At 46.6% G+C, this 20,566-nt stretch overlaps 1 protein-coding gene across 1 annotated transcript in view; it reads left to right on the forward strand.

The window, feature by feature from the left end:
* The first annotated feature begins 219 nt into the window (after window positions 1–219).
* LOC311017586 (cadherin-4-like) overlaps window positions 220–20,566 on the forward strand; it is a 215,115-nt gene continuing 194,768 nt past the window's right edge. Inside the window, exons 1-2 of the mRNA XM_084016029.1 lie at window positions 220–443; window positions 1,534–1,645. Of these exons, the coding sequence (XP_083872155.1) occupies window positions 387–443; window positions 1,534–1,645 (169 nt within the window). The 5' untranslated portion in view covers window positions 220–386. The remainder of the gene's footprint in view (window positions 444–1,533; window positions 1,646–20,566) is intronic.

A 20,566-nucleotide genomic window follows, 5' to 3' on the forward strand; every position in this document is an offset into this window, starting at 1 on the left:
GTCGTCTCGTTTGATCCAAACTAGTGTTTCTTTAAGTGCGTGCGTGTGCATGTGCGTGCGCGTGCATGTATGTGTGTGTGGAGTTTTCCCTGCACCGGGTGATAGGAGGGGGGGAGAGAGAGTGACGCTGGCTGCGCCTCGGTGCTGAGCGGAGCGCTTACCTGCAGATGAGAGAGCCGGGGAAAGTCGGGGGCAGAGCTGCAGCACACTCGCGGAGCGCACGGAGACGGACGGGGGGACGTTACGGAGGAAGCCCGAGCAGCACGAGACGGGGGGATTAACACCATTATTGGACAATCATTATTAAGAATCTCCCTTTTTCTTTTTCTTCTTCTTCTGGTTCCTCGTCCAAAGGCGGCTTCTGGCTCCGGCTCTCGCTCGCCACGATGAGGTCCGACTTCGCTCTGGTCCTGACAGCGGCGCTTCTTCTGCACACGGCCAGGGTGAGATTTCAGTGGCTTTTTAGTGTGTGTGTGTATAGTGAAGTTTTTGGGAGTCTCGATGTGCAGATAGCACATGATAAGCTTGTGTAAAGTGTGTGTGCATGGAGTCCGGTGGTGATGCGGCGGCGGCGGCGCAGCGCGGCTCCTCGTCTCCCGACAAGTCCGCTAATTAGCCCGCTGCTCATGAATCTGGAGGTTTTCAGAGAGAGACGTAGAGAAGAAAAGTAGATCTGTTAATGATCTAGCATCGTCCCATGTTATGTTTTTATTATTCTCCGGATCATCACGAGGCTGCAACATCCGAAATTCAAATTACAGCGCATTTCAGTCGCCTTCATCTTCATCATCATCGTCAAACTCATTTAGTCATCGTATTTCTTCCTCGCATATGCGGCTCTCCACAAGAAAGCCCCCCCCCCCCCCCCCCACCCCCCCCCCTTATTTTAAAGTTGTAATGTGCCCCCCCTTCTCGTTTAATCATTATAATGAGAATGAAGTCTGCGCTTCTCGGCTCCTTCGCCGCTGCTCTCCTGTCCATGTGCATTTAGATGTGTTTGACTCCTCCGTGCTAACGACGAGTGTGTGCGTGTGTGTGTGTGTGTGTTCTCGTGCGTGTTCTCGTGCCTCCTTCTTCACCCGCTCTCCAGACAGCCTTGGCACCCGTGGCCGTGTGTGCGTAATTGTGCGCGCGCATTTTTGCTCTTGTGGCGGCACACAACGTTCAATAACCAACAGCGGGCACTAAATGTTAGGTGCAAAGTTTCCTACACACACACACACACACACACACACACACACACACACACACACACTCGGTGCTCATCAGATCTCTGGACTCTGTGAGACAGTAAGGGTGAGAACATCCTGCTGCATCCTGTTTTCTGTTTTCTTTCTTTGTGTGAGTGTGTGTGTGTGTGTTTCACTGAATGTCCTCATTTGTGTTATGGAGCCAACTTGTTGAATATATATATATGTATCCCCCCCCCCACACACACACACACCAAAGGCTCAGGGCCAAAAAGAAGCCAGAAAAATCAATGGAAATCCATGTTTATCGATGTCTTGCTTTTGTATTCTCTTTCCCTTCCAGAGGAATAATGGCGAGCATGCATCCAAAGGTCCCTGCCGACCCGGCTTCTCACAAAGCTTCTACTCTGTGCTGATTTCACGGGATGTACTACAAGGCCAGGGCGCACGCAAAGGTAAGAGCTTTCATTTGCAAGTCAGCGAGTAGACAGCCCCCCCTCTCTCTCTGCATTGAGGCCAGCGGATGAAAATGTGTGTTTTTTTTTTTTTCAACGGATAGAATTGTGTGTTTGATGCCGAGGATGATATTGCAAACGGCTGCAGCTGTGATGTGTTGATGAGGAGCCACTCTGCTGTCGTTAACGTGCTGTTGCTTCAGCGAAACAGCAAAAAGTACACATGCTTGCTTGTTATATGCTCGAATCTCTTACCTGACTTTTTTGCTCAGCTACTGATGTTATGATCACGGTAATAACGGTCACCCTTCACACTTACGTCCTGCGCCGACGAGCGCCGTCGCCACCGGTTCCATGGCGAGCCGGCCCAACTTTGAAGGGCCTGATAGTGCAGGAAATGGAATCGACATCCTGCGTCTAATCTGGCACCGCTCCTGCCAATGTGGGCTAATTGCAATTCTCTATTGATCCCCGATGGGTTTTTTTTCCCCCTCATAGCTCAGCTAAGCTGCATTGTTTTGCTGTGGGAGCACAATAGCTCTTTTGTGGGGTCGACGGCGTCTTTCGGCAGCTGCACAATATATATGTCTCACTCTCCTTTAGCAGTGAGAGATCTGCCTGGGATTCAGCTGTCTAGACGTGTGTTTGTGTGTGTGTGTGCGCTCATAGGCACACGGGCACGAGTACAAACAGTACAGTTGGGTTCATATTTCTGGCTTCTTTCCTCTCCGTGTGTCTATATTTGAGTGTATTCTGCTGCAGTGAGTCTGGAGGAAGGGATCCGCTTGGTGTGTTTTTTGTTGTTGTAGTGTTTCATTAACTTCAGTGTATCGTGTTGGGGGAAGTGGGATTGGATACGGGGACGTCGCCGCCGCCGGGGGTGAGCAGGGCTCTGCGTGCGGTAGTGATGTCTTCAGCCCAGCAGGGGGTGTCAACACAATCACAAACAATCAGAGAATGAGCCATCACTGCTGCACAAGGAGCCGTGGATTTCAGAGAGCATTATTTATCCTGCTTTGGTCTCGGAGGCGGGGGGCGGGGCTAACAGGGGGCATTTTCAGTGGTTGGAAAATTCAAATTATGGTTAGCAAAATGTGTGTGTTTTTTTTAAATTTTTTTATGTAAGCTGCACAAAAACTCGACTCGACTCATAAAACATAGACTTGTAATTAATTTACAGCCTCAAATCCCGTTATATGCTTCCCTTTAACATGAATCATGTGATTCCTTGACGGCGTTTGGGAGGATCTCGCTGAAGTACCACGGGCTCAGGAGCTGCAGTGTCATCTTCATGTGCAGCTGCAATGACCGGACAGACACACACACACACACACACACACACACACACTGTGTGAGATTTACAGGGCTCAGGCAGTTGATTTATAGTTGGTGAGGATGTCACTGGAGGGAGGCGGGAAGCTACTCTTGTAAGGCTTTAATAATAACATTGTTTAACCCAAAACCGTCAAATGGGGGGGCAGGAGTAATGACAGCCACACACACGCACACACACACACACATACACACACACACACACACACATTCATATGTTAGCCACTGGGGGGGTAATAGGAAGGACAGAACCAGGACCTTGACTATGATGGGAAGGATGCGTGGGTCTAGACGAGAGGTCGGCAGGGAGGAGGATGGTGTTACATTTCACATTTTTGTTATTTTGTGTCTGAAGTACCAATTTTCATAAAAATGTTAAAAGTCTAGAGCTGGTTGTTGAAACTAGCCGCATCAAACGGGACGACAAAGCCGAAGCTGGGAAGGAAAAAAACCAAGGCTAAATATTGGACAATGCGTCTAAAATGGTGCTATTTAAAAATACAAAAAAGGTGTCAGCGGATGAAATTGATTTACTTCAGTTGGAGCAAAGCTTCTTTGTGTGCTCATCATTTTTCTTCAGCATCTTAGATTTTTGGATATTTTCATTTTTCAGCCGAGTTATCATCCGCTTATGTTGTGATTGATCTCCTTTTAATCAGCAGCGATGCTCGTTTAGACAGCTTCCTAAAAAAATGTTTTGGCCGACTGAGGCTTTTTTAATTTATTTATTTTTTCATTGATGCACACGTTCAATAAACACGTCTAAGTATAAATTCTGCATTCTGCTTTCTTCCCCCGCTGAGTGGATTGATTTGCTCTCTGTTCATGTGGAAAAGCAAGTTGCCAAAGTTAATGACCGCCCAGGAAGATATGACTTGCATATCTTACCGGTGTTGAGGAATGATGATGTTTTTATTACGTCCCCGAGGCTGCGGGCGTTGTGTGTCCATCCCCGTCCTTATGAACGTGATATCTCAGGAACACCTGCAGCGAATGTCTTCACCTGGACTCGAAGGATGAGCTGATCTTAGAACTAAAACCGTAACTCGCAGCCAAAATCCCAGGGGGTCCGCAGATTTACTGCAGGGGGTCCCCGAAATGATTTGGTCCCAAACTTTTCGTCCAAAAATACACCTTAACATGAATACAACCATATAAATATTCCTATTTGTTTAATATTTTTAAAATGTAAAATATTTTAATGGCTTAGCATTGTGTCCATCCATCATTACAACGTACTGTTATACATGGCACTATAGGCTGCACTACACATTATTATTGGCCGGTTTAATAAGGAACATTATATAATCTGCCTGAAAACGTTGATTTAGGGAGTAAAATCATGCAGTGATGACATTTTGGACAGACAGGGATGTAAAACTCCAGCTGACCAGTCTGTGGAGGAATGCATTAATGAGGCCGTATTTTCCACTTTACATTAAAGCAGCAAATTGATTTCCACCTTTTTGTATGAGCAGCAGGGTTTAAGAGCTAAGATAATGGATTTAAGGAGTGAGAGATCTCATTCACCTTGTTTTGTAGGTGTGTGTGTGTGTGCGTGTGCGTGTGCGCGTGCAGTATGTATGACACATTCAGTGGCGAGTTCGCCTGCTGTCTTTTGTGCCCAGTTTTCATTCGAGGTATGACTGCTTCTTTATCACTCACACACTCTGGGCACCATTAGAGGTAGAGCTCCACCAGGCCTGCTTAACACACACACACACACACACACACACACACACACACACACACACACACACACACACACACACACACACACCACTCAAAAACGGTTTCTGCTGCTGCATAATCTGCATAACAAATGCAGGTACTCAGTCAGAGTCTGTTTCACCGTCGGATGTTTAAGATAATTTGATATTTGAATCGACGCCGTGGCTGTGTTTGGAGCGTTTTTATTTATTTGTTTTTTCACTGAGGAGGAGGACTTGGAGCCCGCCAGACTCCCTCGGATAAACAGAGCCGGCGAACGTAACCTCATCCCGTGTGTCCCTACCATCCCCGTCTCTCTGCTGCTGAGTCGCTTCCTGTAATGGAAGCCAGGGACGGCGGTGGTTTCGGCCCAGCGAGCCCACTCTGCTGACCTTGGACTTTGTTTGGGTTTCTGGTGGTTTTGGGCAGCCCTCACTTTGACTGTGGTTGTGTTTGTCTGAGTGTGTGTGTGTGTGTGTGTGTGTGTGTCTGTGTGTGTGTGTCTGTCTGTGTCTGTGTCTGTGTGTGTGTGTGTGTGTGTGTGTGTGTGTGTGTGTGTGTGTCTGAGTGTGTGTGTGTGTGTGTGTGTGTGTGTGTGTGTCTGTGTCTCTGTGTGTGTCTGTGTCTGTGTGTGTGTGTCTGAGTGTGTGTGTGTGTGTGTGTGTGTGTGTGTGTCTGTGGTTGTGTGTGTGTGTGTGTGTGTGTGTGTGTGTGTGTGTGTGTGTGTGTGTGTGTGTGTGTGTTTCTCATGTCGGTACCTGAGCTACGACACTGCTGACGTCCACAGTGCAGCTTTTCAGAAGGAATTGGAGATTTTCTCTGCAGTCATCACTTTGTTTTCTAGAAAACTCCACTGATGCTTGGCTTCAGTTGGATCATGTGACCCCCCCCCCCCCCCCTCCAGTCAGAATGAATGCCGTATGAAAGCCTGCATTAAAATGACCATATCTGTCCTTAACCCTCCTGACCAGCCTCAGGATGGCTATTGTACTGATAAATACACTTTAATATGCACCGTAAGCTCTCTCTCTCGCTCTCTGTCTCTCTTACACACCCACACACTCACTCTAGTGTGTGTTTAGACACACGGCCATTCAGCAGAGATTGACATTGCAACTGATGGCGTTTGAATGTACGCCTTGCGTCTCTGACCCAGATCCTTCAGCGCCTCCTTGTTCTTCTTCCCCACCAGAAGGATAACCAGAAGAAACGGACGCCAGGGCTTTGCATTCGGAACAAAACAAATTGTTCTGAGCTCCAGGATAATATTTCCAAAACTCTCTTTGCCTTGGTCTCTTTGCCTTGTAGCGTTCCTGCGATGGATTCAAAATCCACTAGCCGGGGACGTTACTTTGCCACGTTTTGTATTCCGAACGTAATTTTAGCAGCTTGAAACTCAGAATCTGAAATACGGTGAAATTGCTCAATTTCACCAATCACCTTACAGAATGCTCTGCGTCGGATGCAAATCCCTTCCTCCTCTGGCCCAGAAATAGTGTGTGAGCCTCCCCTCTCTCTGACTGATGTGGGGGGACAGAAGTCCACTTGGAAGGAGTGACTCATACGAGCTGAATAAAAGATCCCATTTCTTCTCGTCGCTCCGCAGGGATGGACAATACATCAATTTTCTCTTTTCCCTTCACGCTCAAACAGAATTAGATTGTTTTGATTTGCTGTTTACCTTTTGCCCCAAATCTCATGATACCCAGCCTGCAGTGTTATCTGGGTCTATAGCAGGCAGCCGTCCTCGTGGAGATTAAACTGGGATACAACCTCCTTTTGTTCCACCCAACTCGCTCTCATTGTTTCCTCTCCTTATTAGCTTTTGGATCTCCGTGTTTTACTTCATGCAAAATCTCTAATATGATTCTTTTCATTGTTCTGAATCGTCCATGTGTCTCTGTTACAATACAAAATATCACCACGGATCCTAATTCTCTCTCGATCTTCGCCATCCGTGTTGAATTATAGCATTTTTATGGCTTATGGCTATTCAATAGGAGGGAGATCTCCATGGTTATTAATTACAGAGACGCACGAGGCTGACATTTGTTGGAGGTCTTGTAAAGCGGTGAAGACACCGAGGTGCTGGTTTATGATGCTCAGGGCAAAGGCTAATCTGACCTCAGGGAGCTGTAAATACATCACCATAAGTAAATATATATATATATATATATATATATATATATATATATATATATATATGTATTTACTTATGGTGTAACTTTAGACCTGATTTATGTGTCTGATAGGTTGGATGGTGTGTGGATGATCCAGCGACGCTCGTCGTAAAGATGATTTAGCCAAATGGCCCAAAATATGTCTTTTTTTAAAACTAAAGATGGACTTTCTGGTATCACTTTGCATTCACATCTTTTTTTTTTTACTGAAAAACGTATTAAAAACCATCGTAAACAAGGTAGTCATGAATCATATGAATTCCTGTTCTAATCAAATACATTTCAAAAACTACTACATGATACTTGCTATATTATTTAAATTAGGCTCTTCCATGTTAGAGAAAGCAGCCAATCACTCCCGACGATTATCCCAACAACAAATTGTGATCCTCCAATCAAATCCTCCACGGAGATGCTGTCCGGACGCTCCCTGCATATTGGAGAATTTGCCAGTTTTTTCCCCCCAAGATGGTCATTAGGAAGGCAAACAGGACAAGAACAGAAAGGAAGCAGGTGGAGGGCATTATTTTTAATGAGAGTTTTGACACCTTCTGCCTTTTTGTTTTTAGAGGAAGGACGAGGAGGGAGGGAGGGAGGGGGAGGAGAGTGAATGACCAAATGTGGGAGACTTCCTGCAGATTGAGTTACTCTGCTGAGTGTGTGTGTGTGTGTGTGCGTGTGCATCTGCTCGGTGCATTAAGAGACCGCCTGCCTTGGTCTGGAACCTTCGGGGGTCGGAGGTTCTGGTCCCCCCAAAGACATTAAAGCCGTTTAAATACTTTGCTTTAATGCACACATGCTCTGTGAGATGTCTAGGGGACAGTACTAGCTCTCTCTCTCTCATGCATATATGTACATTTCCTCTGCGGCTGGAGGTTTGTTGGTGATGTCAGATTAAGCCTGCACCCTCTTGTAAGGTGTCCCCTGCTGTCTTTGGTAAAATAGTTGTGTCAACAGGAGCGAGACGAGGCGAGGCGCTTCCCCGGGCTTTTCTCTCTGCCGGGATGCGGTGGACAGGGATTACACCGGCAGGATAACGATAAGCCTACAAGGCTGTTTTCTCTCCGCTCGAGTGTCACACTGACCATGTCCTTCAGCTGGGCTACTGTCAGAGGAGGTGGGGGAGAGACTTTCCTCTCAGAGGGAGGAAGTGTGAGATAAGGCAGCACATTATCACATGCTGTTAGTGCACGAGAAACACAAAAACCCATTACGGCACTCTGAAACAAATGGGAACTAGATCCCCCCCTCCCTCTCTGGGTTCGGGGCCCGCCCACTCCTCCAGCATGGCTTTGGCCCTAGGCCCAAAACCGCGGCGGCGTCCTCCTCGCCTCCTCGCCCACTCGCTCCTCCGCTGCCTCTTGTTTGTGGATGGAAGCGTTTTTAATTACAGCCTAATTGATCACGTTAGAAAGGAAGCCGCCGTGAAGGCGAACCCATAAAAGTGATGATTCAGCCATCGGCCGCTCCATCACTTTTTATTTGCGCTGGCGTGCTGCGATAAAGGCGGGCGAGGGGATGCGGCCCGAGACGCCGGGTGACACCCTTTTTTTTTATGCAGTCGGTGATTATTCCGTCTCCCACTTTCAATTTCTATTACTGTTTAAGCGCTGAGCAAATTAAAAATGCATGAGCTCATCCTCCTCTGCTCCTCAAGTCCTAAACATAATTTAAGAGAAGTGAACTAAAAGCTCATTTACAGCCATTGTTATGAAAACTCCTCATGATATAAAAATGAGGGATGTGAAATATGGTTCTCACCTCCAACCCTCAATTATCTCTCCTCCCTGCCTCGTTTCTCCCCCCCGCTCCAGATCATTATTGTTAATTAAAGAGACTTCTGTCCATTTCTCACACTTTTCTAATCAAGCCTGCAGAAGTCTATGATCTCTCTGAGAAAGTGGGCAGGACAAATCCGACAGCATTACAGCCTCATATGCTATTCCGTTTGCTTGAAGATCCCTTCGTCTTTGTTAACGGGAGGATGAAACGGAAAAGGACGGAAGCCCCCTCGGAAGACGTGGCTGCCTGCTTATCACTAATTGTGTCCTGAACTCCCTGTGAATGTTCCCCCATTAAGTTCTTGATTTCGGCACGCAGTCGAATCCTTGCTTCTGAAGACGGGGAAGACATGCAGGAGAATAAGGGGGGGCGGTGGGGAGGAAAGGGATGGAGGGAGCCGGGGGTCGAGAAACGGTAATGTTAATTAATGAGGAGACGACGATGAGTCCCGGGACGTCTGCAGGTTAAAAGCTAATACGTGGCTTCCAGAGGAGCTCTGATGTTTTGCAAACAGTGTCTGATGTCAAGATAGTTCCCGTCCTTCTATCTCCCTGTTGGTTGGAAGGCAGCCGGATAATTCGGCTCTGCTTTTTAGAGGTGGTTGAATGTTGAATTATTGCTCAAGGACGTTTTTTTTTTTTTGGCAGAGTTGATTGCAGGAGGGCAATTTAGTGGAGATCTTTAACAAAAATAGCTTTTTGATTCACTAGACCTCATTGATTTGGAGATGCTACTAACACCGATTTGACAGCCGAGAATATGTGATGGTACTCTTTTAGAAATATAACACCAACTGCAATATCAATGTAAAACACACAAGTGGAAATATTGAGTTTCATTGGAATGAAGATCAGAGGGAACTGTTCTGTTCTTTGACCTCGGAGTTATAGAGTGGTGAAGTCCCGCCTTTCTATTCCCGGTACATGGGACCTCAATATGAATTTCTGATGCATGTATTCCTATGGCGAGATGGAAATTATGTTCTGGTCCCGTTTGAATTGTGCCATATATTTCACATTTGTTGTTTGTGGTTTTTAAAGATAATTTTGCATGCAAACAAAACCATGATTTATGGTGAAGAAGTTAGATAATGGTAGGTTTTGTGTGAACTCCACCTCGTCGCTGCTCTCGGCGTGAACGATATCCGTCAGTTTGAGCCAGCGATTCCTCGTCTTCTCATGGGACGGGAACCGAAAGCATGACCAGACCTAACATCTTGGTTTGATCGGCACTGAGTCGCTGTGAGAAAGGGTGATGACGTGACGTCACATACGCCACGTGGAGTCTCTCATTGTGTTTCCTCTACAGCCTTAAACTCAACAATTACACAATAAACGGTCAAACTATCATTTAAATCCACAAACAACATATTTCTAATTTGGGGCATATAACGACTGGGACCAGCAAATAATTAAATTATCTGCATTGAGACCCAAACGTTTGTTGCGATCGCAGATGGGAGTCTAGCGGAAGGGGCGGGGCTTCACCACTCTATAGTCCAACATGCTCAAAATGCTTAAAAATAAATGTGTTTGTGTCAAAGCATGCATCCATATATGTCCATGTCTTCATGGAGAGCTCCATAAATGTTCGGGGACGTTGTTTATGGGCTTTGCATCTCCGCTACCTCATCGTGTAACGAGCATCTGATTTTTCCAGAGTCGTATTAAAAAAGGAAAATGATGCGCTTATGTTTAAAGTTCATTAAGTATTCAACAACGCATTTCACAAACGAGTCACCATAAAGTCACCGCCTTCTATCCGGCTCCAAGTCTGCAGAGCCGTGATCCACGAGTCTGGCAGCCGTAGCCAAACGCCATCATTACCCATCATGCCTTTCCCTCGTGCTGGACTGTTTAAGTTTGCTGTTTTATGTTCCAAAACGCTACTTCTTTTTTTTTTGCTTTATAGTCTCCACCATTAGTGGAGTGGCTGTTCACGTTTGTTGAGTGCGGCTGTGTTTTGTGAAGGAGATAAAACACTTTTGTGCGGCGTGTGATGCCGGCTCGGGAAGCCTCGTCACGGCCGATAACGCCACTGGCGAGGGCGTTAATGTGGCCCTCGCTCCGCTGGGCAAACTGCACGATGGCTGCAGTTATGAGCTACCCAAACATGGCTGGTGTATTTAAAAAGAGTACATTCTGATGGATATCACACAGGATTCAGAGGGGGTTGAATCTACATGTAGCATCAAAGTAGCGGCTGATGTTGTAGGATTATACTTCAAAACTTTCCATCTGCTGTTTGTCTCATGATGTGTGATGTCACAGTGTTGATCTCTGGCCAAAAACGCCTTTGTTTGTTGTGTGTTTTTGCTTTTGTTTAATGGGAAGCAGCAGGAAATTTTTCAAAAGAAATATTTTAGTCAAGCTCTTTCACAATAATAAATAAAACAAGAATTTGTCACGGACAGATCATCCTAGCAGTTGTTATGGAGTTTTAATAAGCTGCACGTATTCAATAACTCATTAACATTGCTAAATTGAAGATTGCATTTAACGGTATACGATTCAATCCACGTCTTGTTTTTGGACTTTTTACTGCAGCGTAATCATTTTTTAAATATAGTACAAGGGCTAATTTGTTTGTTGCCGTGTGTGTTATAAAGGTTTGACCTGAATAATCAGAGGCTTGCGTATCATTTAACCTGTCGTTCGTCTCGATATGGAGGCTTGGTCGTCCGTGATGCAGCCCATGGAGAACCAGAGGATTGGTATGTGACTACGCAGCACTCCTCCATCTGTACGCCTTTAAAAGCCTTGAATCGGTCAAACTGCATGATTAAATGTAGGATGGAGAGCCGGACACTTTCTAGCCTCGGGGACCAACACAATTTTAAAAAGCACACTGGCCAGATCTCCTTTCTTCTCCCTCTCCCTATCGCTCTATTGTCTTTTTTCTTCTTCTTCAACACATCAGAGGAAAAGAGGCAAAAAAAGAGCGAGGGTAATGAAAGGGCCCCGCTCTCTCTCTCCTCTGGGCCTGGGAGAACGTAGGAGAAGCAGATAAGTTGTCTCGCTCTGAATCTCCAGAATGATCAAAAACAAAGTGAATCCTGTGGCCGCGAGGGAACAAGCTCCTGTGAGGGTGTAAGGGGGGAGGAGGGGGAGGAGGGGGAGGAGGGGGGAGGAAGGCCGAGAGGAGCAGCCACTGATGTGGAGTGTTTGCTCATCTCTGTGTAAGAACGAAGGAGGAGGAGCTGCAGGACGCTTCCTCTTAGCTCCGGACAGGAAGCGGCTCCTCGCGATGGTGCCCGGCGGTTACCGGGCAACGCAGCGGCGGTGTGCCGGCGGTGATTGGCAGACGGTTAGCCTCCCGTGCACAGCGGAGATAATGAATGTTTTATTAACCTCCTGTGAACTGGGCTTTGGGAGAGGTTAGTCGCACACAATTAAACGTTGGCTTTCATACTCGTGCACGCTCCTACATTTAGTTGTCTCTGGAGGAGCGACGCCCTGGTCTGGAGGGGGGGGGGGGGGGGGGGGTGATTATCCTAAACGCAGAACTGAAAGGATTACAAAGCGACGGTGTAATCCAGCTGTCAATCACACCTCATTAGGAGAACACGTATGCAAAGGATGGAGACGGAGCGGTAGGGGAGAGAAATACATCAGGGAGGAGTGATTCCATATAAGGGAGGAAGAAGGGCGAGGAAGAGGAAACCGAGGAGGAGGAGGAAACTGAGGAGGTGGAAGAGGAGGAAACTGAGGAGGAAGAGGAAACTGAGGAGGTGGAAGAGGAGGAGGAAGAGGAAACTGAGGAGGAGGAAGAGGAGGAGGAAGAGGAAACCAAGGAGAAAGAGGAAACTGAGGAGGAGGAAGAGGAAGAGGAAACCCAGGAGGTGGAGGAGGAGGAGGAGGAAACCATGAAGGAGGAGGAAGAAACTTAGGAGGAGGAGGAGGGGGGAGAGGAAACTGAGGAGGAGATGGGGGGAGGAGGAGGAAAACAAGGAGGAGGAGGAGGGGGGAGAGGAAACTGAGGAGGATATGGGGGGAGGAAGAGGAAACCGAGGAGGAGGAGGAGGAAGAGGAGAAGGAGGAAACGAGGAGGAGGAAGAGGAAACTGAGGAGGAGGAAGAGGAAACCCAGGAGCAGGAGGAAACCGTGAAGGAGGAGGAAGAAACTTAGGAGGAGGAGGGGGGAGGAGGAGGAAAACAAGGAGGAGGAGGGGGGGGAGGAAACCCAGGAGGAGATGGGGGGATGAAGATGAAACCGAGGAGGAAGGGGGAGGAAGAGGAAACAATAGAGGAGGAGGAAGAGGAAACAGTAGAGGAGGAGGAGGAAGAGGAAACAGTAGAGGAGGAAGAGGAAACTGAGGAGGAGGAGGAGGAGGAAGAGGAAACTGAGGAGGAGGAAGAGGAAACTGAGGAGGAGGAGGAGAATGAACAGCCTCACTATTTGCTCAGGGGGCTCTGCGGAGAGTTTTTATGAAGCTTTCCTCTCCTCCTTCACCTCCTCGGTTTCCTCTTCCTCCCCCATCCTCCTCCTCTCCTACTTCACCTCCTCGACTTCCTCTCCTCCTCCTCCTCGTCTTCCCACCTCCTCGTCTTCCCACGGCGGCGGCAGCACCGACAGCAGCATAAGCAGCGGCCACGTCAGTCACACTGCTGCTCGGAATCCCCCGTTAATTAGGAACAGTGATTTGTTAATTTAATTGTAGGTGTTGGGTCGTCTCCCCCCCCCACATCGCTCCCTCTCTCCTGCTTTCTCCTGCTTTCTCCTGCTGCTTGCTCCCTCTCATCCTCTTGGCAGGCTTGATTTGCCCGGCAGCTTTGAGGAGGGGGAAATGAAAGGTAAAGCAGAGGAAGCCTTCAGATGGTTTATTAAGAATTGATTTGCCACGGTGGCAGAGAGAGAGAGAGAGAGAGAGAGAGAGAGAGAGAGAGAGAGAGAGAGAGAGAGAGAGAGAGAGAGAGAGAGAGAGAGAGAGAGAGAGAGAGAGAGGCTGACGTGCCTCCCAGGCAGACACCTCCGGGCTGGGGGGGGGGAGAGGAGAGAGAGGACGTGGGAGAAAATAAATGTAATGAGGAACTGGACCATTATCCTGATGTGATGGTGATTCACGATATTATCATTGAAATGTGCTCAAACACACTGGAATCACTTAACATTTGGTTGAGAAACAAATATGTTTTAATGTGTCACAGATGTGATGCACATGTTTTTTTGTTGTTGTAAAAATCAAATCAAATACTTGTCGATCTCCCTGCATAAATAAAAGATGAATAAAACAGGAAAAATAACAGAAATGTTGCTTTGTGTCTTTTTAATATCAGACTTTTCACTTCTCTATCATGGTAGCCAGCTAGAAAACTCATATTTACCATTATCCTGGAAATATGATATAATATCATCCTGATAATGGGATCGCCTCTTTTCATAACGGCCCATATTCTTCTATTCATTCCTCTGAATGTTAACTACTTAGTATGAGGACGACATGGAGCTGGATGTTCACCCAGAACACACATTCCTTCCCGATGGAAGTCACTCAAAACTCCCCAAATAAGACAAAAAGTGCATAAAATGAAACCCAAACTAAAAACATGTCCAAACCAACACCGCCTCACAAAATCTGGATCCACTGAACTCGGCAGTGTTGATCCGTCAGCTGGAGGCTCGATGTCTTCCACATGATGGATGAGTTGGCAGAGCTCAGTGGTTAAAAAACACAAATCCTCCATGTGAACCGTTAGATTTCTGTTGTTCATGAAGGCATACGTGGGCTTTCACAGCAGCCAGATGATATTTAACTGAGCAAAGTTCTTTTTTTAATGAATTCACATCAGCATCGTGCTAAAAAGGCCGACCACCTTCATCCCCACTGTGTCTCGGCGACGATGCCGTCACTTTGTCCTGCAGATGCTGGGATGGATGACACATCAGACGCATTACAGCTTCAAAGCCAGAGAACAGAGAAGCAGCAGAACCCCCCACACCAGCTGGGAGAAATGGCTAAGGAGGCATCTTATCTGTAGCCCATCATCGTCTCGCCACTTTCATTTCCAGCCGGTCAGAAAGCTTTATTGACACCCCGGTCAGGTGTGTTTTTTCATGTCCCTTATGTCAGCGGAGGTTGTGTTTCTATTTCTAATCTCTACTCTCATCATAGAAAGCGTCACTTAATGTATGCACAAGTTATTCCTACTTTGGTAAATCACAAAGTTTAGTGACAATTTGACAGTTCCTGTTGTTTCCTTTTTTTTTCAGAAGGTAGGTTGTTATTTGCTCATTTCGTTACGCATCACAGCGTGTGCATATGTCTGTTTGTGTGGAGGAGAAATAAAAAATAAAAAAGTAGAAGTGTGTAAAAAAAGGTGCCGTTTGGTTGAAGGCTGAAGTCGAGGAAGTTTGTTTTCTTGGAACAGAAAGGAAAAATAGAAATAGAAAGCGGTATAAAAGCACTCGATAGGGATCGGTGATGAAAGACTCGGCCTCGTCGTCGTTGCCGTCGGCAACCATGATGAAAAGAATTTCCGGAAGAGAAGCGGAGCGTAAACGCCGACCGATCTCAGCCATGTGACAGGCGAACACGCACGAGCTGGAACGAGCTGCCAATCAGAGAGGCTTTATATAGCTCCTCATTACCCACGCCTACGTGATTAGTTCCAAGGTAACCACGGTGATCACGCTAAAAGCACAGCCGGACGTGTTTACTTGAAATAAAGACCGTCGTTGAGTTGACGGGAGGCCGATAAAGATGTGTGGTTGACGCTCGCTCCGTCTAGAAAGTACTTGTGGCTGACATACCGCGGTATAATGAGTCTGTTAAGTAAATAAGCATCTTAGTGGTTTTAGGTTTCTACCCCGAGTAACGTTGGTTGGTTAGAAGTGGAATAGCTGCGGTCTTCTCCGTTAAAAAAAAACCCAACCCTCCCCCGGAGCTCGTCTTCTCAGAGGGAGGGCTGGTTGGGAAACGCTGAGTCGGATGTGGGAGCCCACTGGACAGGCAAAATGGAGACAAATGACACTGCATTGAAGGGCACGACTCTGCTCTATTACAGCTAAAGGAGGTAGAATATTCTTCATGGACGCCCCCCCCTCATCTCCTCCTTGTTGGAGAAGACGTGGGGGCATCCTTCATCCGTTTGATCCGCATTTCCACTCGAGCAGAGGGGAGGCGCTCTAAATGGAACTGTGCCATGGAGGAAAAAAGCCATTTTTCTTTGAAGCACACACACACAGACACACACATTTGCATACACATGATTGCGGCGGTGTGCTTCTGCGGCACCACTTTGTCCGCGTAGCGAGCCGTTGTTGCACCGCAAACAATTGACGAAGTTAAACAAGACGTCACATCGAATTCATCACATCACATGTCCCCCCCCATGCGTTGTTTATCTCGTGATCTCGTGTGTGTGTGTGTGTGTGTGTGTGTGTTTGCGTGTCAGCACAGAAGTGATTTGTCCTGCAGATGCGGACTAATGAATGAGGCATCCTGCTCGTGGGCTGATATTAGCCGGCTAGCGGCTCCTTTGATGTGATTAGCTCCGTGCTCTCTCTTTGACAAATTGGTCTGTCCTTACCTCACAGCTGAAACACTAATCTATGCCAAAAAAACAAAGGAACTCCTTCCGCCTAACGGGACACTCAGCTGTGTGTGTGTGTGTGTGTGTTTTAAGATGGACTGATTAAGAAGGATGGATGGATAGTTAAACAGCCGTCTGCAGCCACACTAGTGAGTCTTTGTTCTGAATGCTTCTACGTCAACATGCTGACATTTACTACCTTTAATGTTCACATTATCTTATCATGTTAACACAAAATGCTAGGGCTTTCCCACATATTCAATTCAGTTTTATTTATAGTGTCATATCACAACACAAGTCATCTCAGGACACTTAACACATTGAGCCATTGCAGGCAAGTCCTTACGCCGGGTCCTGGGGCTCCTTGGGGTTTGTGGACTGCACGGGCGAAGAGCCATCAAAAACATCCTGGAAGCGTCTGAAAAGGCTTCCCGTTGGTTGAGGAGGGGGGAGGCGTGGCGGGGGACTGATCACTCCTGACTGGGTCGCCCAGGTGAGGGTGTCTGATTCAGACCCGAAACACCCTGTGATCCCGGGAGAATCACTGATGATGTGTCCAGGTTGCACCATGAGGTGTAATTACAGTACAGCAGGACTAGAAGTCCCAACATCACCCAGGGGCGTTACAGCGACAGTGGCTAGAAAAAACTGCCTTAATAGGCAGAAATCTGGTGCAGCCCAGGCCCTTGGGTTTCAAACTGCATTTGATGTTGGTAGTAGTATAGTAGTAGTAGTAGTATTAGCAGTAGTGGTGGTAATAACATGTGGTTTTCTAGCCTCCGGAGCTCCACTAGGAATCAACGGCGAATATTTGAAGCCCAGAGAAGGCGGCGACTTACCTTACCTTGTCGGTAGTTTGTGCATTAAATCAGTACAATACCTCACAAAATATGTCATGACGAGAACACATACTAGTCTCCACTTCTCTGTCCATGTTGGCGTCGCTTCTCTGCAGCCCTCCCTGTGTAACTGGACCCTCCAAAGTCACCATCGCGTGCCCTAAACAGCAGTGTTTTGAGGTGGTCGTCTATAGGCTCCGCCCCTTGTGCAGAGCCCGGCTGCTAGCCCAGACCTTTTTTTCTGTTCTCCTCTGAGATGGACGACCTCGCACTGCACCACACCTTCGGTTTCTTAGTTTAATTAAAGACAAAGTATTCTTTGGATTTTTTTGTTATGGATGAGAAGCATTTTCTGAACAGTTTTGAATGTTTTATGCATGTTTGTAATCCTGAGGGGTTAAAAAAAAAAGAGAAACAGAAGATTGAATATCCGAATACCAAAATGAAAAAACAAAGTATTTGAATATTCTGAGACTTTTGCAGGTATTTGCTCAGATACCCAAAAGTATGGAACAAATAGCCAGTCGAGGGATTTGGGAATCTCAGCAATTCATCCTGAGGGGACCAAGAATGTTAAATTCCCTGGCCGTCCATCCGATATACTTGTGGGGAGATTTCCACCACATAACTCATTTCTTGACGATCCGTCCAAAACGTTGCTTATACAGACCGCCAACATGTAGCTGTGGGAAGTAAGTTTTTAAACCGTGTTCATGCAGTACGCTACACACTGACATGTCGGTCAGACACCACATACGTCTGTCAGACTTGTATTTACACAGCTGTGACCTATCAGAGCGGTGGAGTGATGTCATCAACCCTCGCCCAGCTACTGTACATTCAATCTTGTGAGTTTTGGAGTGAGAAACGAGTCCGGTTAGTCCACTAATTACTGGTAATTGATAGTTGGCAGGAGGAGCTCGGCCGGCGAGGATGCTTCCAGGGAGTTGTGGAGCAAAGACAGTTTTTTTTTTACTGAGTGGTGACTCATCCACCTCGCTGTTTTCCTCCGGTCGGTTTTAGCAGCCGAAGGACGGACCAGCAGGTTGAGTGTTCTGTCTCGTCAGAAAGCGTTGGATGCATTTGATGTTTGGGGTTAAGGAGAGCACCTCTGAGTCATCTGTAGCCAGGAAGTCTGGCCTTGTTGTCTACAGTTTAGTTTTGGTCTACACATTGACGCCCCCTCTAAACCAGTGGGTCTCGTTTTCAGGGAGTCTGGGCCTTTAAAAACATGTAAGAGAAGAATCCTGTGCTTTTATTTTGAAGGAGCTTTTTTTGTATTGTGCATTGTTGGTTGTCAAGGTTGTTGTGGGCCTTTACGTGGGCAAACAAAATCTAATGTAAGAAAAGACTCCTATGATTGTGAAGGTTTTTTGTTGGTTGTAATAGATTCAGAGAGTGAGTGTACTCAGCTAAAGCTACTTAATTTGAAAATACTTCTCAGTAGTTTTTGCATGAAAACACCAACTGAGTCTTTTCTGAAAACTGAACTTGTGATTGTTATGTCAGCCTTCTGATTAATGCTTGGATAAGTGAGTGAATAGCTGTAATAGTACAGTGTTTGTTATATATCCAAGTAGTTCCTCTCAGGTTCAAACTGCACCATAAATCCATGTGAGGAGTTGAAAAATGTGCCTTGGTTTGGGTTTGTCATGAAGGGCTGATGGTGGGTCCCGAGGCCAGACCAGTCTGAAACACACCAACGTGCGATCCTCATCGTAAACTCGCTGGGTGAGGATCACCAGCAGCTTCCTCGCCGACCGTGGGAACTGGATGGGAAAATGACACGGAACATTATTGATGGAATGAAGCGATGCTTTTTTTCCCCAGCATCCTTTCTCTTTTCTCTGTGACTGTGAGGATTTAGACTCAGTCAGAATGTGAACATGTACGAGCTTTCCTTCCTAACCGCTGAATGTTTGGACAGAGAACACCACAGCGCTCAGGAAATTCAGAACAGACTCATGGCAAATACTTCTCTTTTTTTTTTTTTCATCTGTTTGCAGTCAAATTTATCTTGGAAATGAACACATAAAACATCAAGTCCCTCACCCCGTCCCTCTAGCAGCTTTAGGGAGGTTTTCGCCAATATTTAACTTTAATTTAGATACCAGTGTGCACGGAAGTAATTATGTTGGAGGAGTTGCTCTGAAACTTTTTGAATAATGGAAGTCCATCAGTTCAGCCACTTAAGATAGTGTTTAATGAATTAAGCAGGCCCCGGATCGGGGGGAGACAAAGAGGTTGTATATATTACACCTATCTGATGGGACGTTAAGCAGAAAGTATTCTCATGTCATCATCAGGGGAAAAGGGATTTGCTTATCTTGGACTTGGAGGAATGGGCTCCCTTTCTCTCCGTCACCTACTATTGGGCCTAGGGCTGCACGGCATTGGCATTTCTGAGCTCTCTCTCTCCCCCTCTCTCTCTCTCTCTGTCTACCTATACCTATATATATATATATATATATATATGTATGTAGGTATATAGGTAGGTAGATAACCAATTAAATCAAGATGGGGTCCAGGTTTCAAGGTGGGCCGGCTCTGGTTGGCCGCCACAGTTGACAGTTGTAGTTGTTAGCTTTAGTGCAGACATCTTCGACCTGGGGGTCCAGGACCCCTAGAGGGTCTCCAGAGTTACTGCAGGGAGTCCCAGAAATAATTTGATCCCAAACTTTGTTTCTTCCAAAAATGATAATGTCTAAAAATACACCTGAACATGAAAACAACCTGTTAAGCAAATATACATTTTCCTGTTTGTTTAATATTATGTTGAGAAATAAGGAACATTATATGATATGTAATGGGGGGTCCCTCCACCAGGTCTCTATAGGCCTTGGGGGTCCATGGCTGATATCCCAACATTCATGCTGAATCGATATATATTGTGCATCCCCTTTATTGGGCCACAGAGAAAACGTGCCCCCATCAGACTGCAGCACAGAGGGGCTTTACATTAGACCTATATATATATATATATATATATATATATATATATATTCCTAATTGTGGTTGTTGCAGAGATGAATAAAGGCTCACACCCACCCACCAGGATCAATGCGAGCCAGACTCCAAACATCACATCTGTCTACCTATTAGCTCCGTCCCATTTAGTCTGCCCCGGCTCCACCCTCCTCAGCCTGTACCCCCCCCCCCCCCCCCCCCTCCACCCTCCACCACCTACCTCAGTCCTTTACTGTGGCAAGTGGAGACTCTTATCATTGATTTTCTCTTTTCTCTCTCCTCTCCTGTGTTCACTCACTGCAGCGCCGCCCAACTTATCTGGCTCCGGCAGAACAATGCTGCAGTAGGAGGGCACTCAAGGACAGATTAGATTGTTTGGGGATCCTCATCCCTCATTTTTTTTTCTTCTTCATACCTCTTGGTCCATGAGTTTCCTCCTCTGTAGCACATTTCTACCCCTTACGATATTGTTTATCCGCCTCTATCACTTGCAATTGCGACTACTTCTTCTGCCTCCTCTGGGCTGAAGAATAATCTCTCCGTCTTGTTGCAGTTTTTATTTTCCTCGTGTGGCTGTTGG

Source organism: Eutrigla gurnardus (genome assembly GCF_963514095.1).
Source record: "Eutrigla gurnardus genome assembly, chromosome: 8".
Taxonomy (NCBI): domain Eukaryota; kingdom Metazoa; phylum Chordata; class Actinopteri; order Perciformes; family Triglidae; genus Eutrigla; species Eutrigla gurnardus.